The sequence below is a fragment of the Sinocyclocheilus grahami genome, unplaced genomic scaffold, assembly GCF_001515645.1.
Source record: "Sinocyclocheilus grahami isolate Dianchi unplaced genomic scaffold, SAMN03320097.WGS_v1.1 scaffold186.1, whole genome shotgun sequence".
Lineage (NCBI taxonomy): Eukaryota > Metazoa > Chordata > Actinopteri > Cypriniformes > Cyprinidae > Sinocyclocheilus > Sinocyclocheilus grahami.
Window position 1 is genome coordinate 1,216,978 of NW_015505365.1, and position 13,665 is coordinate 1,230,642.

At 35.0% G+C, this 13,665-nt stretch overlaps 1 protein-coding gene across 3 annotated transcripts in view; it reads right to left on the reverse strand.

Annotated features, from left to right (window-relative positions):
- Positions 1-13,665, reverse strand: part of gak (cyclin G associated kinase) — a 37,497-nt gene that overhangs the window by 11,262 nt on the left and 12,570 nt on the right. For 2 of the 3 annotated variants that reach the window (XM_016284646.1, XM_016284648.1), the window contains 12 exons: positions 13,302-13,377; positions 10,253-10,373; positions 7,659-7,664; positions 6,996-7,045; positions 6,741-6,889; positions 5,708-5,830; positions 5,385-5,518; positions 3,547-3,741; positions 3,342-3,459; positions 2,398-2,477; positions 2,098-2,291; positions 1,154-1,315 (listed from right to left, as the gene is read on the reverse strand). In XM_016284646.1, coding sequence (XP_016140132.1) covers positions 1,154-1,315; positions 2,098-2,291; positions 2,398-2,477; positions 3,342-3,459; positions 3,547-3,741; positions 5,385-5,518; positions 5,708-5,830; positions 6,741-6,889; positions 6,996-7,045; positions 7,659-7,664; positions 10,253-10,373; positions 13,302-13,377 — 1,408 coding nt within the window. The remainder of the gene's footprint in view (positions 1-1,153; positions 1,316-2,097; positions 2,292-2,397; positions 2,478-3,341; positions 3,460-3,546; positions 3,742-5,384; positions 5,519-5,707; positions 5,831-6,740; positions 6,890-6,995; positions 7,046-7,658; positions 7,665-10,252; positions 10,374-13,301; positions 13,378-13,665) is intronic. The other variant, XM_016284647.1, reaches the window with a different exon arrangement.

Here is a 13,665-nt window from a genome sequence, read left to right on the forward strand (position 1 = left end):
TAAAACATTTTCCTTGCTCTTCCAAGCTTTAGAATGGGATTAGGCGGGTGTTTTTTTTTTCAACAGTCCAAAAGACGTCAAATAAAGTGCATCTTTCCATAATAAAACATGCCTCACACGGCTCCGGGGGGTGAATAAAGGCCTTTTTGTAAGAAAAATATCCATATTTAAAATGTTATACTTTTTTCTCACTTCTGCTGACTGTCATACGTGCAAGCCGTTCTGACGTAGGACGTATGCGTCGCGCACGCCTCTGAGATATGATAGTCTCACAAGTTTGTTTACAGGAGCAAAGGAAGCAACGTTTTTAGCAAAGGAAAACCAGTCTCCTTTGGCTTATATCAAAATCCTCCAAAATTTTTCTTTACAAATCCTCGTTTTGTGCTTCTAATTCGTGACGGACTTTTTGTTTTGTTCTCTCTCCTCCGTTCTTCCACGTTCGTCACTAATCACCGGCAAATGCTTAAACGCATTCATTCTACGTCATCCGCCGGAACGGCTGCCACGTACGACAGTTAGCAGAAGTGAGAAAAAAACATTTATACAATTTTAAATATGGGTATTTTTTTTTACAAAAACGCATCGATTCGCTACAAGAGGCCTTTATTCACCCCCCGGAGCCGTGTGAAGCACGTTTTATTATGGATCCGCGCACTTTATTTGACGTCTTTTGAACTGTTGAACAAAAACTGCCTACTCCCAATTCTAATGCTTGGCACTCCGACTGGATTCGTCTGAAAGAAGAAAGTCATATACACCTAGGATGCTTTGAGGGTGAGTAAAACATGGGCTAATTTTCATTTTTGGGTGAACTAACCCTTTAATATTAATTAACTGCACTTGTTAACACGAACAATCAATGAAAAGTGCTTCTAAAATATTTATTTTAATGTTAATTTCAATATTTACTAATACATTATTAAAATAAAAAGTTGTATGTTTATAATATTCAATGGATTTTTGAACTAACAATTGACAGTTGTACTTTCATTAACTGATGTTAACAAAGATTAATGTATACTGTTTTTGTGTATGTATTTCTCATTGTTAAGAATTGTGTTACACCCAACTAACACTTGGCAGGGAAACTGAAAATGTGCATGAATTTTGTGCTCTCATTCATATAAAAAAAAGTTTTAAATGTGCTGTATACCTTCCCAGTCAAGCGTCTGGAAGAAGTTGGCATTGGTGTCAGTGCTTTGAGGAGAAGGGGAATCCGGGTCGGTCTGTGGCCCTTCAGGCGAACGCTCCGGCTGGGCCGGTTCAGAGGTGTAACAGGCTGTGGAACCAGGCTGACGTGGAAGCTCTGGTTTACCTGATCAACCAGAAAGATACAAAACAGCTGAAACTAATAGGAAATGTGTAGTATCATAATGAAGCTGGGAAACAAGGACAGGGTAGTTTTAAAAACTTTTACAAATAAAATTAATACCATATGTCCATGCAGAACAAACCTATGCAATCTCAAAATAATGTATCGCTTATTCTTTTACTTAATTAAACATTCAAAACATATATATACATATGAACTGAAATTCATATATGACCCCCCCCCCCCCCCCCCCCACCCTCATAAAAAAACTTTCTCATTGGATCGAAGCGAATCTCATAGGTGACCTATTTTGATCTAAAAAAACTGAGTTGTCACTGAAAGGTGTGGAGTTTGCATCTATGTATACAGATTATTTAGCCAAAACTAGTAAAATCTATAAACTGAATGTGTTAAATAATGTTCTTAGTCTTTACTTCCTTTGACAGGGAAGAATTAAATGCTAGATAGAGTTTACTGTGTAACCAAATACCAATAATATACAGAATAAAAACAAGAATGTGTTACTTTTAATTAGAAACAAGCCTAAAATGGACAGAGACTCTTATTTTGAAATGTCTATGCTTTACTACTTCCAGCTGCTCATTCAAAAAAATGAGATAAAATATGCACTCTTACAACCATCCACAAAATATTACAATATAAACACCATTAAGTAAATACTGTCATAATTCACCAATAGTGGATCATAAGCAATTGCTTGCCATAAATGCCCAGTATTCACTGATCATTACAAGTTTGATAATCACATTACACTCAAAACTCACCAAATTTTGTAAGGATCTCTTGCTGTTCATCTCGGCTGGAGAAAAGGATCTTGGGATTGAGTCCTTTTGTGGCAAAGTTTTCCCAAGGCGGAGTCTTGTTGCTAGGGCGATCCTGAGGCTCCACCTCCACATTTACATGCACCTGGAAGAGGTCGGGGTATTTCTCCTGGATGTCGCAAGCATCGAGATCATACCTGCAAATACACGCAGCACCATCATTTTAAAAGAGCATCATATTTTGAAGTACAACAGAAACAAAAAACTGATATGAGATCATTCAAAAAGCAATGCGAAACTTACTTGGCAAATTTGACGGTGGAGGCATTTCTGGGCACAAACCCAGTATGGAACTGAATCTGAAACATCTTCATGGAAGCCATCTACAAAAACCACAACACAGCATGTCGGCAATGACTGAGAAGCGCTAACAAACTATGAACAATGAGTGGAAATGGTCAAGTTTCAAAAGCTTCGAGTGTGAAGTAGGTTTGGGCGATGTTCACCAAATTGGCATCAGACGATATCTACAGTGAAACACTGCGATTGACGATAACACAGGGTGGGGGATGTCATAACCCAATATAACCAGTGATGCTGTCTACACTGGATGCGGCACAACAAGTCCCCAACAGTAAACTGTTGCCTTGTTCCATTTATGACATACTGACACAAAGTTAAAAGCCATTGTGGCGTGGCGTGATATCCGGTGTAGACATGGTGTAAGGAGCGCTGCAGAGCAGATGTCAGAGGATTAAAACATTAAATGCATTAAAAATAGGCATATTTGGTGTAGCCTATTTAATAGAATTTAATTTAAATTATTTTGAATTTTGTTGCTATTTTTTATTCTTCGTTTAGTTTGTGTAAAACATCTAGTAGCCTATAATTCTTTTGCCGTTATTTTGCACGTCAAATCTTTACGGTTTAAAATGTGTTCATTTAACGGTTTTGAATGTAATTTGTGCTGCGATCGGGAACAATATTATGTTATTATGACCTAATCAGAAAAATAATATTAATTATATTAAATATTTAAAAATACTAAAAAAAAAATCATGCAATATACAATTAAACTTAATATACATTACAACATACCAACTGTTCTATATAAAACACATTATTGCCATTTATATCATAATAATGCCATTCCTAATAAATTTACCAGCCAACTGGTCAGTAACATTTTATTTGCATTTATAATATGCTTATAAACATGCATAAATATCAGTCACTGTGTGTCTTACTTTGGCCTGCAGACGTCCGCCCAGCGTAGAACGTGCGTGATAAATCACTATCAGCACATCTCCCTGCACAGTTATATTGAGAGGAATCTCCGCTCGCCCGTCCTCCGTCTTAAAATCCCTGCAGAAACGCCAAAGGTAGTTAAGAAATACAGACACTGTGTACATTCTTTTTTTTCAATAATATCCACTAGCATAGTTGACTTACTTCATTCTGTCATATTCCTGTGAAGTGGTTGCGACGCGCTCGTCACCGACGTAAACCTCACAGAACGGCCGACAGCCATTTCTCTGCTTATTAAAGAGCGGTACGGGAGTCATGGCGACAGAGCGGATGGTTATAGGCTTGCTGTGGGGAATTATGGGCTCTTCTGCCATCATATCACACATGTAATCAATATACCTACAAACAACAACAGTCATCGCTTAATGCAATTCATCAACATGCAGTTATAACATACACCTACAGCTAAACTAAAAAAAAAAAACAGGAAGGGGGCCAAAACTTTTTCACACCACTGTAGTTGGTCTGGTTTAGTTGGGGAGAGACTGAAAGTATGTAACAATTTACAAAGACACAATTGTGGGTTTATCTTTAAACGCAAGTCAGGGTCAAACTACTGTTCTTATGTTGTTGTTAAAAAGCAATAGAGAAGCTTTTAAACTGTAATAGGGATGACTGCTTAGCAAGCACCATTAACATTCAGCACAATCATCATGGTTCATCATCTAACATCTACGCTCTGGAATGAGACATTTGACCTCATTCTCATGAACAGTGAAAACTGAGATCATTACGATCTTTGCCATGAACCCCACATCCTCACAAGCAGATTTCACATATCAGGAGATATCACACATGAGATATTTGCACAAATGTGTGCTCTCTGTGTTGCAAAGTTGCCTAAAAGCACCCTTTAATATTTTAGTCCTTTCATGCATTACCGAGGTGACTGTTTGGACTTCCATAAAACCTCCATAAATACTTTTTTCTATAAAGTACATTTTTGCATGCATTATTTAAGTCACAAGGTTTACCAACTTTATACAATTATGACAGGAGACAAAATGGTATAAGTTAACAAGTTAACACATAATAAACGAGTCTTGAAGCATCCTTTGGTATTTTAACATTTATCTTATATATTTGAATTTTAGTTAAAGTTTTAGTCTTTTTGTTAAATATGTCTATTTCAAGTTTTAGATTTGAGTTATTTTAGCACTTCAACTTGGTCTAAACAAAAATGAGAAATAGCTTGGCAACTAGCTGAAATAAAATAACAGTGAATGAAACGAAATAAAAGTTTTCAGGTCATATTTTATATCAAGTAATACAAATATTTTTGTGGTTTCAGTTTTAGTTAAGAAAAATAACCCTGGTTATTGTTAACTAAAACTATAACAAATATTTTTGTTCATTGAAATAAAGCTGATCTAAAACAAAATGAATATTAAATAAAAAATCAGATTTTTTTTCCCTTGGCAACTAACTGATTTAAATAAGCTAAAATTGAAGTACTAAAATTACTAAAACCGAAGTAAAAAAAAAAAAATACTAAAATGACAAAAGCACAAAACAAAATCAGTAAAACTACAATAAAAATGAAATCTGAACATATAAATTGCAAATTGTAATGAATTCTTTGATGGTATATATAGAAATGATAAAGTAATGCTGCCTAGGTTCTGGTGAGCAGTAGAACTGAATGTTCTGTTTGAGGTTATGTCTCTTCCTTTACTTTTAGCTGACAAAGTCAGCTCCAGCAACCGCGCACATTCACACGTGGTTAGAATCAAAAGAGTCCCATGAGCTTGCGAAGTTCGGCAGAAGCTCTTGGCGAGCCAAAGAACAGTTGTGGCAGGAAGTGACCTCAACACTAAAGAACCATCACACCTGCGGCTCACTGCTCATGTTCATGCACCTGAGCTGCTGAATTAATCCTCCGAGCGTCTATTTCTGTTCTAGAACAACCTGCCCTGATATTGTGGTGTGTGGTACATCTTAATTCAAAGGAACAGAGTGAGAAAATGACAGGAAGTTGTTACCGTTTGTGTGAGGGTGAGATGCCCGGTGGACATCGCTTCATGCTGAACATGTAAACTGCGGCCTCAGCTGTAGAGAACAGACGACAGAAACAGAGGAACGCACAAACCACCACAGCCGACGCTGCCCGTCCATCCTACAAAAACACAGCCGCAACATGAAGATGACAGGACACACCAGGATACCCAAGCCAAATGTTTCTTCAGAACATGTGGAATTCAATTAATTGGGATGTTAAAATATGTTATTAAAACTAAGATTATGACTTGTCAACAAAGACCACAGTGTAATAGTTTGTTTGTGGGCAGTGTGTGTGTTTACTCACCAGACAATGTACGATGCAGATGTTCCTCTGGTCCTGTTTGAGCCACTGGTGCATGTTTTTACTTATACTGTACAAGTTCTTCAGTGTAGGAGCTCGTCGAGGTTGCCAACCGCACTCTGATACCTGCACACACGTCACAATTATGAGTTTAATCAAGTAAAGCATGTAGAGTCCTATGAAATGTTTTATTTTTTCATTTTAATGGTTGAATTTTTTTCCCCCATTATAATGGTTACAATAAATGTAAATGTCAAATTAAAAAGCACGTCTAATCAATTGAATTTATAAAACTTTAACAATTTAATAATGTATTACCTTTTTTTTTTTTTACAATACTAGGGCCCAATGAAATGTTTTATTTTTCAGAAATTCTGTGTTTAATTTTTCTGGATTCATAATTTAATATAAAATGATTGTCAAAATGCCATATTTAAAGGTGAGGTGTGACATTACATTACCACTAGTGTCACCAAAAGGAACTGCAAAAATAACAACTGTTTACACACTGCTGGTTGAAAAAATACAGCCCCGCCCCAAATTCATGCCATTGGTTGAATCAATGCTTCTGTATTTCTACTCAGCCTTGATTTAATTCATACTCAATTAACTCTTTTTTTTCTTGCAGTGTTATTTCAGTCTCATTTATATACTATCATAGCATTTATTCATATTTTAACCTAAACTAGTTTCTATTTTTATATTTTGTTCATATATTCAGTTTTCCTTTTAATTTAAGTTCTAATAATTGTGTTATATGCTTTTATTATTTGAATTCGTTTTTTATATTTCGATTGAACTTTAGGATATTTTTATTTCAGTTTTAATTTTAGTGCTTCAAATTAACTTTAAAAGTTTGTGATCTAATATGTATATTTGATTTTTTAAATAAAATTATTTGTAATAATTTTTTTGTTTTTGTTAACAATAACAACACTGATTTATGATATTAGGATAAGACATCAATTTAGATCCCTGTAATCTATTAATCATTTGCATTAGAGAAAAAGCAAACTGCTTTGCTATGCACTCTTACCCTGTTGTGAAACCTGGCCGGTCTGTAGGAGCGTTTGGAGAGGTTGTATACTGCATAATGACCCGCGTGTCGAGAATCCAGGAACAGACGCACATCCTCAATGTTATTCTTAATGGCAGATTCAACACCTTCAGCTGGGAAAGACATGACTGCAGAAACAAATACATATAGACAGGTAAATAACTTTAACAACTTTAAGTTAGCGTTCAGGTATCCAAAATGAATCTGAAAGCCGTATTGCACAGATGAGTGTACCTGCTACTCTGGAAGTGATGTAGGACAGGTCCAGGTCTCCTTTAGCATAACTGAGACAGAATAGGACACAGATTTAGATGCATGAACACAACTAAAGAACATCTAGATCACAGGCTAAACCTCAACAGGAATAAGAGTAATGGCTTGTATTAAAACTCAACCAGTCAACAAACTTTATTATAAATTTAGCAGAAATATGGGTCTAAAAAGGCAAAGACTTAAAGGAATAGTTCACTCAAAAAGGAAAAGTGACTTACTTATATACATTCTGACATATACAACACAATTCAATTGTTTGGGGTCAGTAAGATTTAATTTATTTTAAAATTCCATTTCACAATATTACTGTTTTTACTGTATTTTGATCAAATAAATGCAGCTTTGGTGATCATAAGAGATCATACCTTTTAGAAGGCTTGGGATATAGTGAACTATTCCTTCGAAGTCATTTGAGGAGCAGCACTCATACATATGGATTTAGTAGGCAGCTGTTTTAACTTTTAAGAAACTCTACTGATCAGGGTAATGCTGTACTGATGGGAGCAGACTGTGGTTAAGAACAGAACAGCCATGAGATGAAGGTGGAGTGAAGTTCACACACCATCTCTGCACATACACACATAACGCAAACATAGACACACACAGGCGCTGTCCCATAGTTACCTGGAGCTGCAAGGCGTTGGAGATTTGGGACCAAGAGACGTGATTCAGGAACAAAATGAACAAAACAAGACAATGAACAAAACGCAAAAATGGGCCAACTGAAGAGGAAATAAATATGACAGACTTGTGGAGACGTGAGGGGGGTATTATTAAACATGACTAATAAATGCAAACAGATCATGGAGGGGGAGTGGAGGGGAATTTATGATCTGGTAGATCAGTGTGTGTCATAAACAAAATGCTGATTGAGTTTACCAAGAGATTAATGTCCAGTCACTGCAATTAGACAGATCAAATTTACCTTCTTATGAAGATAATTATGATCAAATCAACATGGACTCAGAATTGACATTTATAAATGTCATTAGTTTTGAGTATGATGCATAAGCATATGTTATTCTACAGAAAAACATACAAAAAAGCAGGGGCCGCAGACTAACTCATTACAAAGAAACAGCTCATATGAGTCAATTATTCGTTAAATAGGATATCATAACTCGCACGTACATTGTGCAGGAATAAATGTGCAGCATGCATTGTAATGAGGTAGTATCCTGTCATTTATTTTTTGCTTTTATTTTTTGTATTTGAGTCAGTGTTGTTATTGGTAACTAAAATAAAAACATATTAAAAATAAGTTCTGTTAACTGAAATAAAACTGAAATAAAATAAGAACTAAAATTACCTAAATTACTAAAAACTAAAAAACTAAAATGAAAAGCCGTATAAGAAAATAAATACATTTAAAAAAAATGCCAAAATACAAAAAAGGCTAACACTTAAAAAAAAAAAAAAAGAAGAAGATAAATAGGAATATAAAAAAACAAACAATGACAAGACATCACAAAATTATTAATAATAAAACTAAAATTAAAATAAAAAACCATTAAAGCTGAATATGAATATTTAAAAAAAAAATTATGACGAAAGACATAATATTACTAATATTAAAACTAAATAAATAAACAATTAAAGTTAAATAGGAATATTTACAATTTGTTGTCTTGTTTTGTTCAATAATGACAAAAGACATAAAATTACTCAAATTAAATCTAAAACTAAAATAAAACAAAATGACAAGAGACATAACATTTCAAAAAGTTAAACTAAAAGTAAAATAAAATTAAAGCTAAAATGTTTTTTAAATACTTAAAATTACTAAAAGTTAAAATAAAATTGAAATGAAAATTGAAAATATAAAAACGAAAGCTAACTCAAATAATTAAAAACTACTATAACAGTAAATACAAATGCATGCAGTGCAATGTTTGGGTAAAATACTCCCCTTTTAATTATAATATTAAATATTATTATATATTATAATTTCAAAATTAAACAAAATATTTATAAAACAAGAATTCTCTTGCTTAGTCCTTCATCTTGAATGGATTTTTTCATCACAATGCCATCTCTCTGTGAAGAATACCTGTAATGTTACTGCAGAATTTGGCCAGGACTGGAAGCTAGCATAATTATTCTGCCAACCTTTTGAAACCGCCTTCACGTCAGGACATGGTGTCTTCGAGAACAAAATGCTGATTGAGTTTACCAAGAGATTAATGTCCAGTCACTGCAATTAGACAGATCAAATTTACAGATCAGTTTTTTTAACCTAGAAGAGTACAAGGCTGGCTGTGCACAAAGGCTATTTCTAAAAAAAAAAAGGGTCAAATCTGGCGCTTCTGAATCAGCGACTGTAAGTATGTTTTGTTATTAGTTTAAGTATTTGCTATTGACTGTTCAAATGCGGAGTTTTGCGCAGTGCAGAGTCGTGTGTGTTTATGTGTGTGAGGGGAACAGGGTCACATCACAGGAGAGTGAACTCTCTGTCAGAAATCATAGCACGTCAGCTGTCTTAACCGCGGCTTGTGTACTGCATCATCACTGTGTCTGTCACGCGACTCTGTTGCCCTTTCGGGCTTGAACTGATGGTAAAACTAACGACATTATTAACTGTCTTGATATTTACTTTGAAAGCTGAAGCTCGCGATTATGGTAAGGGGTGTTACATTTCCGATGCGTGCTTGTGGTGTTCGGCCAATCACAATGCACTGGGTCAGCTGGCCAATCAGAGCAGACTGCGCTTGTCAAAGGAGGGGGCTTTGTAGAAAACAAAGCGTTTGAGAGAGGCGGGGCATAGAGGACCTACAATAATGTACAGTATTTGAAAAATAATGTGTTTTCTGAACATTAAAGCATGTCAACATATTCTGTTACACCAAATACACAAAATAATGATCTTTAAAATAGCATCATATGACCCCTTTAAAATGCTACAGCTCATGAAAAAGAGCCTCTGAACCTATTTAGACTTAGAGCACAGACATGGGAAAACATGCTGAAAGACAGCAGCGGGTGGCATTGTTTGTGAGCTAGATTAAGTGATATCAGATTAACCGCCAGCAGATTACTAGTACTCTCTCCACCACTACGACCTCTTCCTTCATTCGGCTGAATCTGTCAATGGCTCGGCGGAAAGAGATGCATCATAACGAAACCAAGGCAAGCCGAAACACACTCGAGCAAGGCGTGTGGACTAGTTAACGTGGGACAGCCGCAGGGGTGTTTTACTGCAGGCTGAATGCATCGCTCACCTGGCCACCGACTGGATGACTTTGGAGGAAGTGTCTTTGATGTTGGTGAGGAATCTTTCGGTTCCTCCTTTAAGAATATCCAGGAAGCCTCCACCCATGGCCGGGTCTGTGTCATACACACCTGGAGATGCAAACACACACATAACCGCAGGCCAACGCTTGTCAAAAGAGCTTTTACGGGACAACAGCTTTGATGAATATATTTGACATATGCACACAAGAAATGTCTCTTTGCAATGACTCTCAATCAGCTCATAACACTTGTCAAGAACAAAGAAATGTTCTTTACAACCCAAATGATCAGATCTAGGGGTTAGTTCACTCTAAAAGGTCAAAGATTCATGCCATCAAAACTTACTACTATGTAAACAACACACATCTTCTGCTCGTCTCAATTATATCGGTTTTTCATGCTCCTAAACGTCTTCAGAAAGCTTAACCGTCTAAGTTGCCAATATAATAACCATTTATTTAGAATGACATCTACAATACAGACTAGTAGAGCTGGTTCTGCTTCTATTATTTTATTATTAATTACTTAGATAACATGAATAAATGCTTTTATGGATCACTATATCAGTGCATCCTTAATATCAAATGCCTATTCAGTATTCATACACCGTTGTATTGGAATGCAAAACCAAATAACATACATTAACCAATACAAAATTACTATTCAACCAAAAAGTAACTAAATAACAAAAACAAAAAAAAACTAAAAACAGAAACAAATAATAATAATAAATAAATAAATGAACCAACCTACTAACTAATCAACCAACCAATTAGTAACAGGAATAACTATTAAACCTTTACAATAAGGTCTCATTCGTTAATATTAGTTAACATATACCAATAGCATTTATTCATCTTAGTTAATGTTAACATTTACTAATATTTTTTCAAAAGAAAAAATATATTCCGAAGTTTCATCGATTAACAATGATAACAACAATTGCACTTTTTATTAACTAACATTAACAAAGACAAATAAATACTATAAAAAATATTGTTCATTTTTAGTTCACAGTTAAATGTTAACTAAAGACAATAATAAACATTATTAAATAAATAAATAACTCAACCAACCAAAACGATCAAATAGCTAATAACTAACAGACATCAACAAAATTAACAAATAATAATAATAACTAACCCAACCAAAACTTTGTGAACTATGCTAATATGCATCGATAAAAGAGATTATTTCGATACAGAAGTCTTAAAGGTACAGTAGCAAAAACAGCCTACTTAATTTTCAGGGTCAGAGAGAGTAAAAGTAAACTGTGTCTTTTGGTGCAACAAATATTGTTTAACATTATAAGTGTTAATATAATTAAAGTTGAAAAACGAAAAGCTACTAAAGTGTAGAATATGATCCTTTTAATGGGCTGATATTTAGACTGTAAATTAAGAAACCAGATCGAGTGTGCAGTTACGTGAGTGGTATTATCACTTTCTGACTGTGTTTACTCAGAAAACCAGAGTAAACTCAGCAGATGGTGACCAGAGGGCCAATCCTCTTACAGAACGTACAGAGAAACCATCTCGTGGGGTAAATATGGGGGCAGGGGTGTGTACGAGGCATTATCTGTTTGTGGACAGTATTATGGCAGTGTGATGGTAGGTGGAGGGTTACACTCCAGAAACAAGTTACTTGTAAAACTAGCAGGCATGAGTGAGTGTCTTTATGTATAAGCACTTTAATTCATTTGTGTATGAATGTCTGTCAGGTAAGAAGTCACAGAGATGAACTCGATGCTATCTTAAAGAGCTCGTTCAAACTGCGTATGCCGTTTTAACAAACTTGTAATGACATGACTGATGCTGCTTTATCCTGTCTCTCTCTAGTCTAATATATGCCTAGATATGAATCTCTCACAAACAAAGTACTTCTCATTACCACAAAAGCTGGTGGGCCTAAAGCCACAAATCATTGTTTACATAACTCAGCCAATTCCTGAATATATCAATCTGTGGTATTAAGAGCTTTTCAGCAGTTTAACAAAGTGCAAAATTAAAAAAAACAAAAAACAAATACAGCTGTGCCGGATATTACTTGTGTATATTATTAAATGCTGCAAGTCACCATTTGTAGAGGGGAACTGTGAGCTTTACATTACACAAGCACTAAAAAGAGGAAGATTCATAACTGATGAAATATTTCACAGCAGAGTATATGTAAACTAACTAACCACCTCAAATTACATTAACACATTCAAAAAATAACTAACCAACCGACGAAAAACATTAAAGATCCAAACCAATAATTAACCCATCAAAATGAACTAAGAATAACAATAACTAACACATATTATCAACAACAACTACAAATGAACAAACAAAACAAAAAACAAACATGAATAACAATAACTAAACAACATCCAAAAATAATAACAAAAATGAACAACCCAAACAAGAATAGAAAAGCTATAACTTGTATAAGTAAAAACTAATAAAAAACAAAAAAAACATGAATAAAAAACCCAACCAAGCAACAAGACTAACTAAAGAAACAACCAAGTAATATACCTAAATAACTAAAACATTAAAAACATCAATAACACAAGTTCAAATCTGTATAAGCAAAGAAATAGAAGCGTAAATGAACAAAAAAAAACTAACTGACCAACTAATAATAATTAATAACAATAACTAACAAATAAAAATTAACAATAAAAAAAAAAAAACTATTATTAACAAACAAAAAACAGCTATCTAAAATAACTAATTAACTAACTATATGCATGCTACAGAACTGAAAATGTAAAAAGGCATCAGAAAACAAAGGGAAACTTCCAAACGTAATGCATGTAAACACAGGATGCCAGCGCATCAATAGATCCTACGACAAGATAAGATCCAACAGCACACTCTTCACTGATAGACTGTTCACCTTTACAATACGTTTGTAAGATCGCGTGACATCAGTCAAGAGAACAGGGCATAATTACAAAGGAAGTGTGACATATTTGAATAAAAAAGGGAGGCTACACATCTGCTACAATGAAAATGACTTGCCAAAAAACAAGTTGAATGCAGTACTCACCAGCATTGTTTATGTTGTTGATCTGCGAGGGAAGCTGCGCGCTGTTGTTCCCAAACCCTCCGTTCTGCTCCAGGAGCTGTAGGGATTCATAGCCATCATACACAGACTTCAGACAGTAGTATGAACTTAACAGACTCATCAGGACGACAGTCCACTGCACACACACATCAGGAGCAAAGCAGGAGACCAGACTCCAGAATGCACACGCTAGTCAGTAACAGCAGAATATCTTCTGCAGCTTCTGGCTGTTGGTGGTAATCACTTTAATCCAGAGAGAAACCCCTTCTTAAGCCAGATCAGATGCATCTAAACCGCCCTCTCCACCATGTGTGCACACAGGAGCATAACACTGACAATCGCACTC